This window comes from Haliotis rubra, unplaced genomic scaffold, assembly GCF_003918875.1.
Source record: "Haliotis rubra isolate DU_JTF1 unplaced genomic scaffold, ASM391887v1 Scf74, whole genome shotgun sequence".
Taxonomy (NCBI): domain Eukaryota; kingdom Metazoa; phylum Mollusca; class Gastropoda; order Lepetellida; family Haliotidae; genus Haliotis; species Haliotis rubra.
In genome coordinates, this window is record NW_025767457.1 from 2,076,226 (window position 1) to 2,098,098 (window position 21,873).

Sequence of the window (21,873 nt, forward strand, 5' to 3'; positions counted from 1 at the left end):
TAGAACTCAGAGTGTACTCTCTGGCGTAGTCTGTCGCACAGACCCTGAAGCAAATATATCCAAGAAAGCCCACGCAAGTCTAGAAAATGTGGCAAGTCTAGATTTCCTCAGCTTCTGAAAATGAAGAAATTCTCAGGGCTCCTTTTCATTATATTTTATTGTTTTTACTATGAACTTGTTTCAGTAAAATATGTTCATTTCAGAGACTAGTTGTTAGTCTAACTCTGGCGTTACTCACGTGGGAAAAGTTAGGTGATTCTGATCCGCATGAAGAGCAGACACCATCCCTATCAGAAAATGGATGCTTTCGCACTGGTACAAAACGTGACCTGTTGGCACATATAGAAGCATGTGTTACAGCAATATCAGAAGAGCCAACTGTTACCACTTTAATTATTGACGGATCTGTCACTATTCAAAAGTTGAAACCTGGTACTGGCAAAACATTTGATGAATATGTCTTCGCTTGTCCCTTGCAGTCATCAGGATACCGATATTCACATCATACTTCATGTTGCTCATGCTGCAAAACATGGCCATGAAAAGATTATGTTACGAACAGTAGCTGCAGATGTTGTAGTGCTTGCAGTAACGCTCAAAACATGTCATCCCACCAACGCACGCAGCTCTTGTACAGCATGTAAATAACCCAGCTCGGTGTTTATGACGGGTGCCACCGGTGGGGCAGGATGCGCTCACCTTTTCACGAACACCTGGTATCATCACTATTTCATAGTGATTCATAAACACATGCTCTGTCATCGTATATGAACGTATGGTTTGATGATGACATGCTTTGAGCACTGATGAAGGACTTGGAATCACTGAAACATCTGATGGAAATCATGATACTACGAGTTTATTTACTTTGTTTGTTTACTTTGTTGGTTGGTTGTCTGTGTGGTCAAGATTCCAACTATATGGCGGCTGTCTGTAAATAATCGAGTCTGGACCAGACAATCAGCCACTGGCATCCTGGGCATGGATCTTCACAACTGGGATACGAAGACATATGTCAGCGAGCCTAACCGCCCGATCTCGTTAGACGCATCCTACGGCAAGCGTGCATGGTTCCTGAACGCTGTTTCTGACCACAGGACTTCTAAGGGTGCCGTAAAGTACAGATGAACATAGGTATATGTTTTAAATATTTTCAGTTCTGAATTAACGGAGTTCATTCAATTCATCCTTAGACTCCCCTTCTCCGCAGCAGTCTTAATCTTTGGGTTCTCTGACAAACATGGGACGTTTCACTGTCTTTGTCTCCCTCAAAGAGAATATTTCCGATATTGTATGTCAATCTGGTGTAATGTCCAGCTTAGTGCTCCAGGTTTTTGTCTGTACATGAAATGGTGATATCATTTATGCCTTGCTCGCGCCACTGACGTTGTTGTTTGTTGTTGTTGTTGTTGTTGTTGTTGTTTCCTCCATCATTAAGCCAACACACGAACTGACCATGAAACAGTGTTCAAGGCATCGTTAAACCAAACTGACTCACTGGATCACTCCAACACAAGACGTCACCGTGTTGTAAAGTTCCATCATTAAGCCAACACACGAACTGACCATGAAATAGTGTCCATAGCATCAGACGTCACCGTGTTGTTCATAGTAAGACATTGTAAAGTTCCATCATTAAGCCAACACACAAAATGACCATGAAACAGTGTTCAAGGCATCGTTAAACCAAACTGACTCACTGGATCACTCCAACACAAGACGTCACCGTGTTGTTTATAGTAAGACGTTGTAAAGTTCCATCATTAAGCCAACACACAAAATGACCATGAAACAGTGTTCAAGGCATCGTTAAACCAAACTGACTCACTGGATCACTCCAACACAAGACGTCACCGTGTTGTTTATAGTAAGACGTTGTAAAGTTCCATCATTAAGCCAACACACAAAATGACCATGAAACAGTGTTCAAGGCATCGTTAAACCAAACTGACTCACTGGATCACTCCAACACAAGACGTCACCGTGTTGTTTATAGTAAGACGTTGTAAAGTTCCTGGTTGTTGAAAGGCAAATAATATGGACGTTCAAACTGAAGCATGTGTGCCGCATTCATGAACTCCTTCACGGTTAAGATTGTCATTCTGTATGGTCGTACTAAAACACCAGCACAATACACAGTAGGAAGTATATGTCTGTACGACCCGTGAAGATCCGGGTTAGAATTGATCTTCAGTAACCCATGCTTGTCGTAAGAGGCGACTAACGGGATTGGGTGGTCAGGCTCGGTGACTTGGTTGACACGTGTCATCGTATCCCAATTGTGTAGATCGGTGCTCATGCTGTTGATCACTGCACAGTCTGGTCCAGATTGGATTTATTATTTACAGACCGCCGCCATATGGCTGGAATATTGCTGAGTGCGGCGTAAAACTAAACTCACTCATTCACTTTATGCCTGTATGACTCTAATTAATGTAAAGTTTACAACATGTCATTTCTTAATAATTACAAAATGCCTTTTAGAAAATGGTCAAATGCAACATGTTGTGTTCGGATTACATTTTCTCAGTAAAGTACAAATTCTCGTGTGTGTTTGTGTCCCACATTTCTTTTATAGTTTTATTTTACAAAACGACACAAGAGTAATAATGTTTTATTTAACAAAACTAAAACAATGAAATGATCACAAAGGTGAAATTTGGTTCTCTACGTATATGGTATAACAACATTATGCGTTGTACGATGTATATAATATCTAGGAAATAGATAACTTCTTACCGGCACATACACCTATAACGATAATATCTAGCACTATCTATTGCTTATTATATACTCTTCAACAAAAGTAAGGGAACCCGAACTTTCAATTTGGATAGGAAGTATAAGCGTTAACAAACTTTTCAAAGACAGACATCATATGAACGCACCACCATTTCTCTTTATCACCAACCCTAAACACAACACATGGGGAGCACGTGCACAACGCAGTAGCCCCATACACGTGCTTGGGGTGTCATTCTTGATTTTGACGGTTTTCAAGAAGGTCGATAAATCACTGTAGACCATTTTGACAATTATCTTGCGTCACACAGTTAGTGTTTGTTTCTAGTCGGGTTTTTGTTGTTGTTGTTTTTGTTGTTTGAAAATGAAAATCGTACACATGCAAATTTCACGTCACACATCAATCATCTATCAAGAGCGATTACTGTACAAACAACTATGGTCATAAGGAAGTGCAAGTGGTGATGCACTCTCAAAACATTAATTATTAATTATCAACATTGATTGACTCCGATATATCTCCCAATTTTGTCAATCATAAATTAAAAATGAAGTTCCCCTACTTTTTTTAAAGAGTATAACAGGGATGTATCACACACGACACTTGACAATAGAAGACGCACAATTTAGGCACAATATAAGGTAACTCATAAAATAGTTATGTAATAGGAGGTATGTCGTATATCATTAACCTTGTAAATAAATAGGCGTATGACCAAGAGCGATGATTTAAGAAAATATTCGTAAAATGAGTTAGGAATGTTCAACAGGCACTTCTATGGGTCCTCAAGAAAACTGGTCTATGGAAGAGATGGACTTTCGAAATCCTGCTAAAAATGGCCAATTGTCAAATATTTCTGCTACAAACACATATTCTAGAAACAGGTATGGGTCTTTCCACAAGATATGCACCAAACTAAATAGACAACAGGAACGTGACCCTGTCAGTAATCCAATCTAATATATACGACTCAAAACAAGTTAAGGAACTGTCACAATTGGAAGCGGGTGTTGCAACACCTTGTTGTCATGGCAGATTATTTGGTCATGTTAACGAAATCGGATGTTCCTTAACTTCTTTGAGTAGTATAACCCAGCAAAGAAACATGGGAAGAAGCACGTTTTACACGTAACTGTGACCATGTAATTTGGAAAAATTCCAACGTTGTTGAGAAGTCAACAAGTGTAGCTGCAATCACATGCCAATTGTTTGTCAAATGACCATGAATCCTATAGCTCTCCATGATATAACTGTTTTACCGAAACATATAATTTGGCTTAATAATTAACTCAACAAACCGGGTATTAGATCACATGCTATGTTAGATGGAACGGAATTAGAAACGAATTCATCTGTACCTCTCACATGAGAGCCTTTTTACCATATGACGTTGAAATAAAGCATATGCCATTTGCGCACACAAATTACATTATAAATATTAATGAATAGGTAAAAAGGAAATCGCTAATTTGAAATCCAAGGTGGTGACCAAATATGGTCTGTAATTTTTCAAAATTAATTCAACACAGAAGGCTGTGTGGTTCCATGATAAGCTGCCAAACTTTGGTCACATGGGAGCTCTGTTCCCTTCCGTCCTCGAGGCCACTGGAGAAATGGCTGTATCTACGATGAAAAATGTCGACGATGATCTACTTCTTGTCGAAGGTCCCTTCTCCCTTGTAGTTGCCGACGTAGCCGCTGTACTCCTCGGGGTCTTTTTCTTTACGTCCTGCCGTTCCCTTCCCTTTCCCGTCCTCATCGAACCTCTGCTTGTGGGTGGCGGAGTACAATTTGGTGTCCGTCAGTCGTTTTGTGATATCATCAGCGGCATTGCTTGACCCTTTATCCTTCTTCTGCAACACAAACAGGCTGTATGAAAAGTATCCTGTGTGATTTGTTTGTTTGTTTGTTTGTTTGTTTGTTTGCACTCAGCAATATTCCAGCTATATGGCGGCGGTCTGTGAATAATCGAGTCTGGACCAGAAAATCCAGTGATCAACAGCGTGAGCATCGATCTACGCAATTGACATGTGTCAACCAAGTCAACGAGCCTTACCAGCCGATCCCGTAAGTCGCCTCTTTCGACAAGAATGGGTTGCTGAAGATCAATTCTAACCCGGATCTTCACGGGTCGAAGAATATCTATGGGTACTCTGTATAAATGTCCCAACCATGAATGTAATCAGAGGCGAATGGGCCCCAACTGAACTTTGACCCTCAACTACAGTTGTGGGTGTTATTTCATGGATAACAGACCATACATTATATGATGCAAGAAATTCGATTTACATTAAACTACGGTTATATCGAACTCAAAAGGACCACTAATTTTAGTTCGTTAAAACCGTAATTCGTTATACACATTTCGATTTCGAAATATACAACAAGTTGTCAAACCCCCATCCCCAAGTTACTTTTATCAATCACTTCGTCATAATTCGTCATATCCGTCATATGTATTCGTTATATATGTAGTTTTACGGACATTATGAATGAATAACGCCTAGGACATTTTAGTGACGCGCCAAAGCCCATGAAAAATGTTCCTTTTAGCCTAATATTTCAATTGACACATAATACCGAAGATTCTTGAACCTTTCTGAAAATTCGAAATACCATGTGTTTTCTATCTTTACAGGTGCTGTTTGCAAGAGAACAAATTATATTCCGCATTTTCCGACAAGGGTCAAAAATCATTGTGAAACCTTTTTTATTGCTTGTCTTTGATAGGAATTGATGCGTTCGATGCTAGACCATCCAGTACCCGTGAAGATCTACGTTAGAATGGATCTTCAGCAACCTATGCTTGTCGTAAGAGGCGACTAACAGTATCGGGTGATTAGACTCGGTGACTTGGTTGACATGTCATCGGCTCCCAATCGCGCAGATCGATGCTCATGCTGTTGATCACTGGATTGTCTGGCCCGGACTCGATTATCTACAGGCCGCCTCCATATAGCTGGAATATTGCTGAGTGTGAAACAACAAACAACAAACCAACCAACCGTCCAGATATTTTCTATAATCATTCAACTCTATTTCAGAAGTACAGCCACAGTCAAGTAAGTTCACTTACCCCTTTTTCAAATGACCCATCTCCCTTGTATTCTCCAACATAGCCGTCGTTCTTGTGGAGATATTTCCTTCCTGCTATCCCCTTGCCTTTACCCTCAGTATCGAACCTCTCCTTGTGGGAACCCGTGTACTTGCTGGTGTCCGTCAAACGGCTGGTCACGTCGCTGCCCTTCTTTGGCCCCTGGTCAAAAACATGGCAGACTTTGATGTACGTAATCTACATCGAACCATTTAATGTCGTATCAGTTTAATGATATCTAGTTGCTTGATAGCGTAACCGATATTTTGATACGGTCGGGGCTATTATGATATCAAGGGTGGGGTATTCTGATATCGAGTGCGAGGTATTCTGATAAAGGGGGTGAGAAATTCTCATACAGAGTGCGAGCTATTCTCGTATATAGAGGGTGAGCTATAATAACATGTGTATTTATACCGCTGGATTAGATACAAAATTGTATGCTCAAAGCGCTACATATAAAGGCTATGGGAGTGCTACAAGACATAAAACATCTGTAGATGAAATGGTTCAAACGTTTCAGGATGTTTGGTAATCACTGTAGTATTTTCTGAAGCGGACTTTTTCAAAGCACATTTGAAGGAATCAAGGGATGTTGATAGTCTGAGTGGCAGCTGGTTCCATAGTGTTGGAGCTCCATAACTAAAGGAGCGGAAACCAAAAGATTTTACTTTACGTCTTGGATTGACCAATAGATGTTGATCAGCTGATCGTAAGGCTGTCGATGGAATATGTTTGGTTACAACTCATTGAGGTAGTCAGGGGCAGTTTCATGAAAGCAGTGGTGGGCTCGACTCAGGATTGGAGAATGATGGAGTTGCATATTGGGATTGCAGTTTCTGTAATTCCAGCTATTCTAATATAGCGAATGAATCTGATATAGAGGGTGAGGTATTCGCAAAAGGTGTGTGAGCTGTTCTACATAGGGTGAGGTATTCGGATAAAGAGAAACGGGTATTCTGATATCAAGGGTGAGGTATTCAGATAAAGAACAAACGGTATTCTGATATAAACGGTGAAGTACTCTCATATCATGTGTGAACTATTTATATAGAGAGTGAGATATTCTAACATAGAGGGTGATGTATTCTGATAAAGAGAATACAGTATTCTGATAAAGAGAATACGGTATTCTGATAAAGAGGATAAGATATTCTGACATAGAGGGTGATGTATTCTGATAAAGAGAATACGGTATTCTGATAAAGAGAATACGGTATTCTGATAAAGAGGATAAGATATTCTGACATAGAGGGTGATGTATTCTGATAAAGAGAATACGGTATTCTGATAAAGAGGATGAGATATTCTGACATAGAGGGTGGGGTATCCCTTACTACCCTCACCTCCGCCGCCGCTGCCTTCTCCTCCTCCTGTCTCTTCTGCTCAGCCTCCGCCATCTCCACACACCACGCCTTGGCGCACTCTTCATCCTTCCCTGCCATCCTCCAGAAGAAGTCCTTCGTCACGAACGTCGTGATGCTAAGTTTACCCCTGCAATACCATTTGATTATCATTTACCGGTTGTGAAACTTACACACGACAATCCCGTTGTTTGTTTGTTGTTGTTGTTTATTTTGTTTTTGGTTTTTGGGGTTTTTTTTGTTTTGTTGTCGTGTGTGTGTGTGTGTGTGTGTGTGTGTGTGTGTGTGTGTGTGTGTGTGTGTGTGTGTGTGTGTGTGTGTGTGTGTGTGTGTGTGTGTGTGTGTGTGTGTGTGTGTGTGTGTGTGTGTGTGTGTGTGTGTGTGTGTGTGTGTTGATACCAGACAGATCGACATTTACGTCGTACCAGTTTGAGAGACCAGGTACAGGCACATTGTCACCATTCATATTCTTCATTGCATACAAGGTCAACGAAGGCTTAAGACGCCACATTTGCTGTGTGGACTTGCTCCCCTTACACATGCCAGGATCCGCTATTCATTGGTAAGAACCTATGGTTCAACATAAACTATAATCCTTCGTGCAAACACTCGCACGAGTCTCCCCACAAGCCTGTATGACAAAGGGGTGATTATACCTTTCCAACAGTCACCTTTCCCGTCATGTCGAGCAATATTCCAACAGCCCCAGCCTTTAAAGTTAACAATTCACAACTTTTGAAGTAAAATCGTGCAAGCTCTTTTTATACAAATACCTTTTTACCTGAGCGGCGTAGGACTCTTGCTCGGAAGTTGTTCGGTCACGTTTACAACATTCAAGCCCTCAGTAAAGCTTTCAAAACGTTTCATGGGAACATGGGAAGGACATTTCAAGATTTGATGCATCAGTGACAAAATTATTTCTGATGCAATTCCTCAATTTGACTTGCACCATACACTTTTTGTGTGTGTGTTGTTCTTTTTTGTGTTTCTTTTTCAGGTGAGCAATTGACTAGCCTTTTCTATATGTTTATGACGGGGGCGGGATAGACTCGCCTGTTCGCGAACACCTGGTATCATCACTATTTGATAGTGAGACATAACCACATGATCTGTCATTGTATATCATTATGTCAGTCACTGGATTGTCTGGTCCAGACTCGATTATTTACAGACCGCAGTCATAGAGTTGGAATAATCCGGAGTGAAGCTTTAAACAAACAAACAAACAAACACATGATCATAATATAGTCGTAATCGTACAATCGACTCTGCTGTCAGCTCTGATTTCTTATACATGTCGCTCTTCATTTGTCGCTATTATTCTAAAAGAAACCGCAGCAACATGGTGTTGCGCACCTTAGCCGCGCCAGGATCCGCTGATTGTGGATTCCAGTTTCTGTTTTACACAACTTACGAGCCTTGGTATGTCTATAAAGACAACTGCTACAAAGGTCATCCCAGGCTTCCCTTGTACACTGAACTGCAGCTTGATATATCCAAACTATTGTAAACCAAGGCATAAACCGACATCAGTGACGTCAGTGAAACAACTTGACGGTGGGACCTACTTACTTGGCATCCTTTTTGGCCGCTGCATACACGCCACATAATTGATGATTGGTTCATTACAACCGATCAATCATCGAAAATAATTGGTTAGCGTCATTTATGAAATGTGTTAATGCACAAAAAAATAAGGAAAAAAACATGTAGTTCTTTGGGGTTTTTGGGCAAAATTTCACATCTTTAAAGGATGACTAGTATGGAGGAACACAAATTTCTTAGAGTCTTTAAGATAAATTCAATCATGACTTGGAACGAGCTTGTAGTGCTTATGAAATGTAACAGACAAAACCAACCTAGTGAAAAATACTGTTAATGAAAACAAGTGTTCCAGAATTGTTTGTGTTCGATTATGAGAAAACATGATCGATTGCTTGGTCGTTTAGTCACTGCGACCAATCTTCGATTATTTCAATTAATCGGACCACTACTAAGCGCTACATATAAAGGCTATGGGAGTGCTACAAGACATAAAACATCTGTAGATGAAATGGTTCAAACGTTTCAGGATGTTTGGTAATCACTGTAGTATTTTCTGAAGCGGAATTTTTTCAAAGCACATTTGAAGGAATCAAGGAATGTTGACAGTCTGAGTGGCAGCTGGTTCCATAGTGTTGGAGCTCCATAACTAGAGGAGCGGAAACCAAAAGATTTTACTTTACGTCTTGGATTGACCAATAGATGTTGATCAGCTGATCGTAAGGCTGTCGATGGAACATGTTTTGTCACAACTCATTGAGGTAGTCAGGAGCAGTTTCATGATAGCACTGGTGGGCTAGACTCAGTGAGTGAGTGAGTGAGTTTGGTTTTACGCCGCTTTTAGCAATATTCCAGCAATATCACGGCGGGGGACACCAGAAATGAGCTTCACACATTGTACCCACGTGGGGAATCGAACCCGGGTATTCGGCGTGACGACCGAACGCTTTAACCATCAGGCTACCCCACTGCCCCGGCTAGACTCATGATTGGAGAATGATGGAGTTGCATATTGGGATTGCAGTTTCTGTAATTCCAGGTATTCTAATAAAGCGAATGAATCTGATATAGAGGGTGAGGTATTCGCAAAAGGTGTGTGAGCTATTCTTCATAGGGTGAGGTATTCGGATAAAGATAAACAAGTATTCTGATATAAAGGGTGAGGTATTCCGATATCATGTGTGAACTATTTATATAGAGTGTGAGCTATTCTAACATAGAGGGTGAGGTATTCTGATAAAGAACAAACGGTATTCTGATATAAACGGTGAAGTACTCTCATATCATGTGTGAACTATTTATATGGAGAGTGAGATATTCTAACATAGAGGGTGATGTATTCTGATAAAGAGAATACGGTATTCTGATAAAGAGAATACGATATTCTGATATAAACAGTGAAGTACTCTCATCGATCAGATATTCTAACATAGATTTATATTCTGATAGAATACGGTGAGATATTCTGAACATAGAGGGATGAGATATTCTGACATGATGATGTATTCTGATAAAGAGGATGAGATATTCTGACATAGAGGGTGGGATATTCTGATATAGAGGGTGGGGTATTCCCTACTACCCTCACCTCCGCCGCCGCTGCCTTCTCCTCCTCCCTGTCTCTTCTGCTCAGCCTCCGCCATCTCCACACACCACGCCTTGGCGCACTCTTCATCCTTCCCTGCCATCCTCCAGAAGAAGTCCTTCGTCACGAACGTCGTGATGCTAAGTTTACCCCTGCAATACCATTTGATTATCATTTTACCGGTTGTGAAACTGTACACACGACATTGTGTGTTGTTGTTGTTGTGTGTGTGTGTGTGTGTGTGTGTGTGTGTGTGTGTGTGTGTGTGTTTAGCTGATACCAGTCAGATCGACATTTACGTCGTACCAATTTGAGAGACCAGGTGCAGGCACATTGTCACCATTCATATTGTTCATTGCATACAAGGTAAAGGGAGGCTTAAGACGCCACATTTGCTGTATGGACTTGCTCCCCTTACACATGCCAGGATCCGCTATTCATTGGTTAGAACCTATGGTTCAACATAAACTATAATCCTTCGTGCAAACACTCGCACGAGTCAAGCCTGTATGACAACAGGGATGATTATACCTTTCCAACAGTCACCTTTCCCGTCATGTCGAGCAATATTCCAACAGCCCCAGCCTTTAAAGTTAACAAGTCACAACTTTTGAAGTAAAATCGTGCAAGCTCTTTTTATACAAATACCTTTTTACCTGAGCGGCGTAGGACTCTTGCTCGGAAGTTGTTCGGTCACGTTTACAACATTCAAGCCCTCAGTAAAGCTTTCAAAACGTTTCATGGGAACATGGGAAGGACATTTCAAGATTTGATGCATCAGTGACAAAAATTATTTCCGACGAAATTCCTCAATTTGACTTGCACCATACGCTTTTTGTGTGTGTGTTGTTGTTTTTTGTGTGGTTTTTTTTCAGGTGAGCAATTGACTAGCCTTTTCTATATGTTTATGCCGGAGGCAGGATAGACTCGCCTGTTCGCAAACACCTGGTATCATCACTATTTGATAGTGAGACATAACCACATGATCTGTCATTGTATTTCATTATGTCAGTCACTGGACTGTCTGGTCCAGACTCGATTATTTACAGACCGCAGTCATAGAGTTGGAATAATCCGGAGTGAAGCTTTAAACAAACAAACAAACAAACAAACACATGATCATAATATAGTCGTAATCGTACAATCGACTCTGCTGACTCTGCTCAGATTTCTTATAAATGTCGCTCTTCATTTGTAGCTATTATTCTTAAAAAAAGCAGCAACATGGTGTTGCACACCTTAGCCGCGCCAGGATCCGCTTATTGTGGATTCCAGCTTCTGTTTTACACAACTTACGAGCCTTGGTATGTCTATAAAGACAACTGCTACAAAAGTCATCCCAGGCTTCCCTTGTACACTGAACTGCAGCTTGATATACTAGTATCCAAACTATTGTAAACCAAGGCATAAACCGACATCAGTGACGTCAGTGAAACAACTTGACGGTGGGACCTACTTACTTGGCATCCTTTTTGGCCGCTGCATACACGCCAGTGTTCAGCTTCTCGTAGGCTGGTTTAGGGACGACTTCTTACCCCCGAGCCCTTTCGGACGCCCCTACGGAACGCGGCCTTCACCATCTTAATGTCCGCCCAGTCGGACACGTCTCCTGTTGGTCCTGACATCCTCGGTTACTGTGAACATAGATATGTGTTCTCATAATATGTGTCGGTTGTCCAGCAAAGTACCACATAAAGGGTTACTGAGTTAGATCAGCCAGACCACAAACTTGCCAGCCCTGACCAAAACTTACCTGCCCGCAAATAATTTAGGTTTGACAAGCGACGTAGTTTATCGTCCAATTGGAATTCATCATTTATTTTTACGAGTGAATTGATAATGATTTATTATCCTGAAATATGATGAATATCTTCATATATATGTCTAAATTTTAACCCGACCTTTGGGCAGGTGAATTTGAGAATCTGGCAGTCCGTGTTGAAAATAACCCGTCCCGGGCGGTCGGGCAGGCAGGTATTTCGAACGCTGAAGAGATATGTGTTCTCACAGTGTGTGTCGGCTGTGCCACAAAGTATAGGTTCTCATAAATGATCTCTATCGGTTACTGCAGCAAAAGATATGTGTTCTCATAATATGTGTCGGTTGTGCCACAAAGTATAGGTTCTTATAAATCCCTATCGGTTACTGCAATAAGGTATGAATGTGTTCATTGATAACTGCAACAAGCGATATGTGTGTTCATAGCCCATATCGGTTACGGCAACAACAGATACGTGTCCTCAAAACGCGAGTCTGTTACTTCAACAACATATCTGTTAGGGCTCGATTAAGCGCTTTGTTACTTGCACTAGTACAATCAAATATTACAAAGTGCAACCTAGTTATTAGTCTAACTTGCACCAGGTGCAAGTAAACTTTTGTGTGGGTAAACTTCTAAATAAAACATCTAAATAATTCAATAGCATATTTCTTTTATAACATATTGCAATAAAAGCAGTGCCATTGGAATTTGGCTGGTGCAACTAGGTTTTTATGTTAGGTTGCACCTGATGCAAGTAGGTTAACATCTCTTAAATCGAGCCCTGTCTGTGTGTTCATAACCACTATCGATTACTGCAATAACAGATCGTGTGTTCTCATAACCACTATCGATTGCTACAACAACATATCCGTGTGTTCATAACCCCGATCGCTTACTTCAACAACCGATCTGTGTTTTCACAGCACGGACAAGCCATGCCCATATTACGACTTTCAAGAAGTACTTGGAGCCGACAGCAACCAACCCTGTCACCAGGACAAAGTGTAGATAGTAACAGTATAACGTTACCCTGCGTCCACAGAAACAGACAGCTGGGAGTGGCGTCACATTGTATTTCAAATTCGGAGCTGTGTTTCCAGTAGTTCACCTTACAACGCACATTGCAACCATACACAAGACTGCTTGTTTTGAAGCCCGTGGACAACGTAACCAGCAAGTGTACTTACTTGCTGGTAACGAACCACACCGCACTTTGACACAACTCATTAAGATTTAGCATATCTTAAAAAGCTTTGTACCCTGATGAAAAATCAATATGGGTAGGTTGTATCTGTAGTTGGCTCAAGTGTTTACAACTTGGTTTTGTTCAAATTACACCTAGGAACATACAGTGGCTACATTTAGCCTGAGTGTGACCCGGGGCGGTGGGGTAGCCTAGTGGTTAAAGCGCTCGCTCGTCACGCCGAAGACCTTGGTTCGATTCCCCACCTGGGTACATTGTGTGAAACCCATTTCTGGTGTCCCCCGCAGTGATATTGCTGGAATATTGCTAAAATCGACCTAAAACTAAACTCACACACTCACTGTATGTGACCCGCATCAATGGTGAGGTCACACGAGTGATGATAGTGATGATAATTGTATTATTATTTTTAAGACTTATGTAAATCCTAACAGTACAACGATTCGTTAGCATTTATAAAATATAGTGGTAAATGATGCCAGTATATCCGTTAATTCCATATGACTAATCCTCACAGTACAACGATGATTGCCGATAGGTCATGACATCAGCAGATTTATCACTTAAAGCCACGTGCAGGGTCAAAAATGAAATACCGTACTTCCAAATTGGATTTGACAAAAATATTACAAACGTTTCCAAAACGATACAAGGTTAAAAACAGTCGCCAAAACTCTTTAAAGCTTTGGTCCAATACACAACTAGAATAACCGAATGAAATACATCACTATTGAATAACAATTTTTGTTTGTTTCAATTTAAGCATCCATGAAACATTTGTGTTAGACAGTTTATGACCTGGTATCAGAGATCATAGGATACCACTTCCATCCTAAAGAAGCAATCCAATAAAGCCAATATGCAACACTTAGTTAAACTGAATAACTTCAATTAAGAGGTGTCAGTCATACCAAACACATTTGATGAGTCCATAGTACCTTATCACGAGAGATTACATCTTTAATAAGCTGAATTATAAAACGATCTTTACAACAGAGGTCAATAAAGATTCCCCACTATCTCAATGTCCACATTCTATCATATAGGTAAACAGCGTACAGTGGAGTCATGAGGTATTACACTGTCGCGAGTTTCCTCGGGGTGTTTAGACTATTACAGGTTATAGCTATGTCCTGTTCAAATATCGGCTCCTTCCCCTTTCACTGCCGAGGTCAAGTCCTCTGAGAGCTAACCTTCACGTCCTGGCATGTACACCTTGTGCCGGGATTGGGAGCACTCAGTACCCCCTCTGGCGGCCATTGACGACCCTGCTCAACCAGTGTATGTTATATACCGCACAAAGTTTAAAGAACACCCGTCATACGAACAAATCGGGTGTTCTTTACTTTCTTTGTGTAGTATACGTGCAGGGGGCATTTCATAGTTAGTTAATATTATGAAACCATGTCCAAGTAAAGTGTTTATAGTGAGTGAGTGAGTTTAGTTTTACGCCGCACTCAGCAATATTCCAGCTATATGGCGGCGGTCTGTAAATAATCGAATCTGGACCAGACAATCCAGTGACCAACAGCATGAGCATCAATCTGCGCAATTGGGAACAATTGGGACAAGCATGGGTTACTGAAGGTTCATTCTAACCCGGACCTTCGCGGGTCAAAAGTGTTTATAAAGTGACAGTGAACTAGTTGGACTCATGTCTTGCACTAAAATATTTTAATACCTATCCCTAGGGAACTGTGTTCTACACTGTCATAAATCAACGGGGCGGTAGGGTAGCCTAGTGGTTAAAGCGTTCGCTCGTCACGCCGAAGACCCGGGTTCGATTCCCCACATGGGTACAATGTGTGAAGCCCATTCCTGGTGTCCCCCGCCGTGATATTGCTGGAATATTGCTAAAAGCGGCGTAAAACCAAAACTCACTCACTCACTCACTCATAAATCAACCATCGCCATAAGTAGCATGCCTTGATACCCGTGAGGATCCGGGTAAGAATTGGTCTTCAGTAGCCTATTAACCCATCCTGGTCGTAAAAGGCGACTAACGGGATTGGGTGGTCAGGCTCGCTTACTTGGGTGAAACATGTCATTGTATCCCAGCTGCGTAGACCAATGCTCATGCTGTTGATCACTGGATTGTCTGGTCCAGAATCGATTATTTAGACTGCCGACTTAAAGCTGGAATACTGCTGAATACTGCGTTAAATATCAAACTAACAATACTATGCCTTGAACTTAAGGGCCGGTTGCACAGCCTTGCGACAAACGTAGCCAGAGTTCTATTCACCGGTCATGAAGTTAGCATGAAGGCTACCATATCTACTCGTGTCTCGTACTTCGTACTACACAGACAATACGGTCAACTTGTACTATAAACTGACCATATAGATCAATCACTGTATCCTAAAGAGTCCTGATTACATATGGGTGCAATGTGTGAAGCCCATTTCTGGTGTCCCCCCGTCGTGATATTGGAATATTACTAAAACCACACTCACTCGCTCCATGTTACACTGCAGTGTGGTATCAGAGAGCACTATAAAACTGTCCTTGGTTCTGACTATTACAAGAAGCCACACTCACTGATATCGGCACTAAAACACTCGCTATAGAAGTGCAATAATCGTGAACGCTAAGTTAAACCAATTTGCGCCTCACTCACCCCACCACCAACACAACCCCCAACCCTTCCATTAACCAAGTGATGTGCTAGCCTAGTGGTTAAAGCGTTCGCTCGTCACGCCGAAGACACAAGTTCAATTCCCCATATCATATGAGTACAATGTGTGAAGCCCATTTCTGGTGTTCCCCGTCGTGATATTGCTAGAATATTTCAGATAGCGGCGTAAAACCATACTCACTCATAACCTAACCAATACACTTTTAAACTAACTAATCACATTTCACAAATTTAACAATAAAAGTTTTTCATCCATCTTCCCTTGCAATACCGTGACATAGATAAAGACCCGAGAGGCGCTCGGCGTTTTCACAACATATTTTAAGATCGTGCATTCATCCTTTCAACAAAAAATTCGTTTTCACTTTTACAAAAGGCGTTCCACCAGCCACCGGTGTACATAAGGTCTGTTTGTACAGTTTTCTTTGTAGACTCTCTAGCCACAGGCCTACTGTAAACTCGTCACATCAAACTGTCATTCAATCGAAGTAGGGATCCCCGTTTTATCCGGTTACCATGGTTACAAAATCTATGACGACGTTGTTAGTCATGACCTACATTCACACCGACGCCATTTCAGTCCATTACTTCCTCGTTATGGGACACACTTAATGTCGACTAATTATACTGCTATACACACTGTCTACAGTTCAGTGTGGGTTTAAGATTTTCAGAGCTTATTTATACGTAGTATGTACCATATTTGCGTTTTAACAATTTGTTATGACCGTAATAACAGCGCGACGCCTAAAGACTATTTGAATATTTAAAACGGATTTGAATTTTTTTTGTCAGTTATGATGCTTGAGTGTTATATCGTTCGGTTTAACAGCGATTTATGCAACACATAGGGTACGTTACTATTAACAGATTGGAACAGGGCATTGCATACCTCCCTAGACTAACGCTTAGTCTATGAATATAAATAATTTTGTTAATAACCAATAAACACATGTAAATTGAAAAGGAGCCCCAGTGAGATAGGAAATTCAGAACCGGAGGAAATCTAGAGTTGCTTCATTTAGGACTTTAGCATTGCAGGGAGGGCTAGGGGGGGGAATAATGTGGTTCTGTGGGACAGACTAATACCTCACGCACTGACTGCCGTTTTAGACCAGAGTGTTTGTTACTTGATATCAAAGAATGGTATATATTTACCTTACTTAAAGCATACTTAATCTAAGTGCAGATACATACAACACTTAAGCACGACTTACATCAGAGCGCCGGAATAATTCGGTACCGTCCTAACGACTCGATGAAAGTACGATCAGCTGGCCTACTTCTGAACACTGTGTTTTGGTTTGGCACCGATCGATAATCGCATTGGTTAACACACGGGGGATCGAATTCAGCCTCCCCAAGCCTCAGCTGTAAGTATTGGGGTCTCGCAACAGGAGTGTTGTTCTATGGTGTCTAATCCGCACAAGGATTGGTTTGCCGCTAAATAAACATCGTTAAAACCTCCTTCTTCCAACACTCAAATGTCATCTTTTTATGTTAATCAACCTGAATAACTTAACATAGATTTAACCTACATTACAATTCTGGGTGAAAAAAGCGTTAAAAATGACAAGCGGTTTGATAAAAGCTGAGTGTATACCCCCCTTAGCGTTCTTCACGGGATTCACACAGTATGTTCTCTATTCATGAAGTATAGCGTCTCTCCATCGCGATGCACACAGATAATGTATGTAGTTCTCTATAACAGAACAAGTTAACGGTAAACTTATCGTCGAAATACTTCCACAAAGCTTGATGTGAGTTTGTATCAGATTGAACCAGCATTGTACCTACCTGCTCCACTGAAGGCGTCTAGATAAGCCTGGTCTGATTCAGCAACTGTCACGCTCCTCTATGATGCTCTACTCCGAGAAACAGCGTCACAAAGTAAACAATGTTCACTGCAGCGTTCAAACAGTCCGGTCAGTGTTTGCACCACGTGACCAGCGGTCAATGACGTTCCTGATGATATAGCATATACTTTTATGAATCAGTTGTCATAAAAGTGGTCGTGATTTAAAACGAAACAAGATCAAGCAGGAAATACACAGTATCACTTTCAATACAGCGTAATGGGCGTAGCTCTGTAAGAGGTCAACGCAGTTACACTCTGACACTACGTATGTTTGCTCTCTCAGGTTCTTCTCGACGAGGACAGGGTTTCCATCCTTCTGACGGCGCGGCTCAATCCCCCCGACTGTTAAATGCTGCAGGTTCTTGTATATTCCCTGATGGTGAGTAACAGATACGTGAATGGGGAGATTCTCTGTGGGCTGGCTACCAAGGCGGAGAATTGCAGGAATGCACGGAAAATCGGAATACCATTTGATGGGTGCGTCGGATGGTATCGGCTCATTGAGAGGATATGGTGTGCTAAATATCACAAAGGTTATCATTGCAGTCTCTTTATCACTCTTTATCACATCAACAAACAACTATCACATGTCACAACATGTATTCATGAACGGTAACCACTGAATCGTGTCAATATAATCCTATTAAAGCAACTGGGATCGCGTGGAATATGAACTTCATTAAACCAAACCGGCGCATTGAACAAATATAACGCAGTGATTGAAATCGATCACAAGGCAATATATGCTACTGTAGGGAAATAAAAAAACTTAATTCGTCCACTAACGAAAAGTTCAAAAAGTAATAAGTAATTAAGTAAATTTTTTTTTTTTTTTCCAATCCTACACAGGCGGATGTGTACAATTTTCACAGGAAATACATGTCCGTTCTCAAAATAAAATATAACAAATTTACATGTGTTGCTTATTATGATTTATGTATTCATCATCGACATTATTCTGCAGTGAAATATCAACAAGAATTAATCAGAACATATGTCAATAATATTTTTACCACAACATATTGCCCCATGGAAGTTCCTGTACAGAATAGAACCCCAGTATGCCTTGAGCAGTCAGAGGCTACTAGTTAGGATGAGGTGGTTACGTGGTGTCGAGCCCGATGGCGTGTTATGTGCTCATACTGTCAACCACCTGTTTTACTATAATTGTAAACATGCAAACAGTACATGTGTTCATACTATCAAGCACTATGTTAAGCATTTGTACTTGTACATTTGCACAGAGAAAGCTTTGTAGACTGATAATAACCCTAACTGGGCTGAACTTTCTATTAGAACCCGACTCGTGATGGTCCGGGTTAGAATATTGGCCTTCAGTAACCCATGCTTGTCGTAAGAGGCGACTAACGGGATCGGCCCCGGGTGGTCAGGCTCGCTGATCGACTTGGTTGACACATGTCATCGGTTCCCAATTGCGCAGATCGATGCTCATGTTGTTGATCACTGGATTGTCTGGTTCAGACTCGATTATTTTCAGACCGCTGCCATATAGCTGGGATATTGCTGAGTTCGGCGTAAAACTAAGCTCACTCACTCTATTAGAACTCACGTACATCGGATCCTGTCACGCCAACTGAACAGATGTTGTCAGTCCTGTCAGCTTTCCTTTCTAAACATTCATCTGAGAAATAAAGGTTATGGGGTAACTTAGTGGTTAAAGAGTTCCCTTGTATTGCCGATAATCCGGGTTCGATTCCAAACATGGGCACAACGTGTGAATCAGATTTCTTGTGTCCCCGCCGTGATACAACTGGAATGTTGCTAATAGCAACGTAAAAACATACTCACTAATTCACTCTGATGAACGATGCATTGTGGTGTAAAAAAATCGTCATCGTCAACGTCATCGTCAACGTATGCGTATTATTTAGCAGAATGATCCGTCTTTCTCTATTCATTTCAGTATATTTTATATTCACGCACTGACAAAAGCGATATGAATATAAAGCGCAGTCGCACACCGATCATGTGCCAACAATAACACCACGTTGTGATATTATCTCCATACCTCCGTCATGTGGTGTATACAATGGAATGTGAGAATCACGTGTCTATAGAAATACCGGCCAACTTGGCACCGCGGGTGTTATCTCTCCCCCCGCCTCGTCACGTGAATGGGAGATAAGCCGAGTAGCTGCCCGGATGTACATCATCTCCTGGAGCAATCTCTGTAGACCACACGTGTGTGTATACCTTACTCCGTATAACACATTGTGTACATCTTATTGTGTACATCTTTGTACCACTGGGTGAACTTTTTATGTAAATAGTGAGTTTAGGTTTACGCCGCACTCAGCAATATTCCAGTTATATGGAGGCGGTCTGTGTATAATCGAGTCTGGACCAGACAATCCATTGATCAACAGCATGACCATCGGTCTCCGTAATTGGGATATGATGACATGTGTCAACCAAGTCAGCGAGTCTGACCACCCGATCTCGTTAGTCGCCTCTTAAGAAAAGCTTGGGTTGCTGATCATGAAGACCAATTCTAACCCGGATCTTCAGCCGGAATATCGCTGAGCGCGACGTCAAACTAAACTCACTCACTCACTCTTGGTCGGCAATCTGTTTTAAGGCAGATCTGTAACATTCAAAGACCAACAGTTCCATGATGTTTGTGTAGGTGTTTGAAGCTGCGACCCGTGGCAAACCAGTAAACGGGAGTATCTCCAACCAACACTATCTCCATTTATTATTATTTCGGACAAGGGCCCCAGACATCGACCAAAATGACGGTGGTCTTGTCTCATCTGGCGGTTACACAAATATTCTTTTGGGAAATAGAGTTGTATCGGATGTACCCCTGAAATCTCTTAAGCTAGGTCAAATTACTAGTTCATAGTATGCACCATCTGAGGTAATATCCCAATAATCTCAATATTATATTTGGAACATGGACTTTGGAAAAGTCCATCTGTGTTGAGATTACTTCCAGGCGTCTGCACTTCCGGCAGATAAGATAGTGTTAGTGGTTTCCGACATTGGCCTTGAAGTATAAAGGGCTACCTAGGGACAGGTAAAGATCACAAGACCATATTTGTTGGCATCACTCCAAACTGCTTTAATGTCATTAACGTATGGTATCACCTTTTACCATGATCATGGCGTCGAAAACAAAATTGACCCCAAATCCTTGAAAACAGTTCTCTTGCAACGAAACACTAGAAAACGCTAGGTCGATATAAGCGTGTTTATGATAACCGTGGAGTCTATGGTATAGTATGGTATGGTATATAGATCAATCTTTTTCTCCACAATAGTTGGACCCGTGAAGATCCGGGTAAGAATTAATTTTCAGTAACCCATGCTTGTCGTAAGAGGCGACCAACAGGACCGGGTGGTCAGGCTTGCCACATGTCATCGTATCTCAGTTGCGTAGATCCATGCTCATGATGTTGATCACTGGATTCTCTGGTCCAGACTCGATTATTTACAGACCGCTTCCATATATCTGGAATATTGCTGAGTGCGGCGTAAAACTAAACTCACTCACTCACTTACAACTGTTGATGACGACCCACTTTATACAGCGATAATGAAACTGTATGCTAATATATACAGCACAAGATTATTGCAGCCAGTATATCACGACCTGTGTCCTGTAACTCAACCTTGTAACACATGGAAATAGATCCATTACAGCTATTACCAACGTCAATCCGAATGGTGTTTGACGAGACAGATACGTAAAAAGAGGATAAATGCGCCAACGGTATAGACCAACGTATTCTGCATATAACGCTACACAGTCCATTTACAACCCCACGCAATAAAATCATTTCCCCCACACGAAAATTACCCTCAGCAGGGCGATGTTACACAAAACGTACACAGTAAATGCGATGGGATCTAAAGAACTCAGGTAAACAAGATCGTCTCTGATATGAATGTTTTATCGACAAGGCATAATCCATTCCCAGACAAAAACGTCAAGCCAATTCCTGTATAAATGTTCCTGGTATTTATATGCAGACCGTTTCTATTTATACCACGTGTTAAGTACTCTGATACCGGTTCTGCGAGATGTGTTCTCTTGCAGGAATGATATTCCAGGAAAGG

The 21,873-nt window shown here is 41.3% G+C and overlaps 1 protein-coding gene across 1 annotated transcript; it reads right to left on the reverse strand.

The window, feature by feature from the left end:
* Positions 1 to 3,218: 3,218 nt before the first annotated feature.
* On the reverse strand, positions 3,219 to 8,800 carry LOC124259846 (tubulin polymerization-promoting protein family member 3-like). The gene is made up of 4 exons (XM_046694062.1): positions 8,774 to 8,800; positions 7,184 to 7,331; positions 5,820 to 5,999; positions 3,219 to 4,596 (listed from the first exon to the last, which is right to left on the reverse strand). Exons 2-4 carry the CDS (start codon positions 7,280 to 7,282, stop codon positions 4,393 to 4,395), a joined length of 483 nt encoding a protein of 160 aa, XP_046550018.1. The 5' UTR covers positions 7,283 to 7,331; positions 8,774 to 8,800; the 3' UTR covers positions 3,219 to 4,392.
* Between the last annotated feature and the right edge of the window lie 13,073 nt (positions 8,801 to 21,873).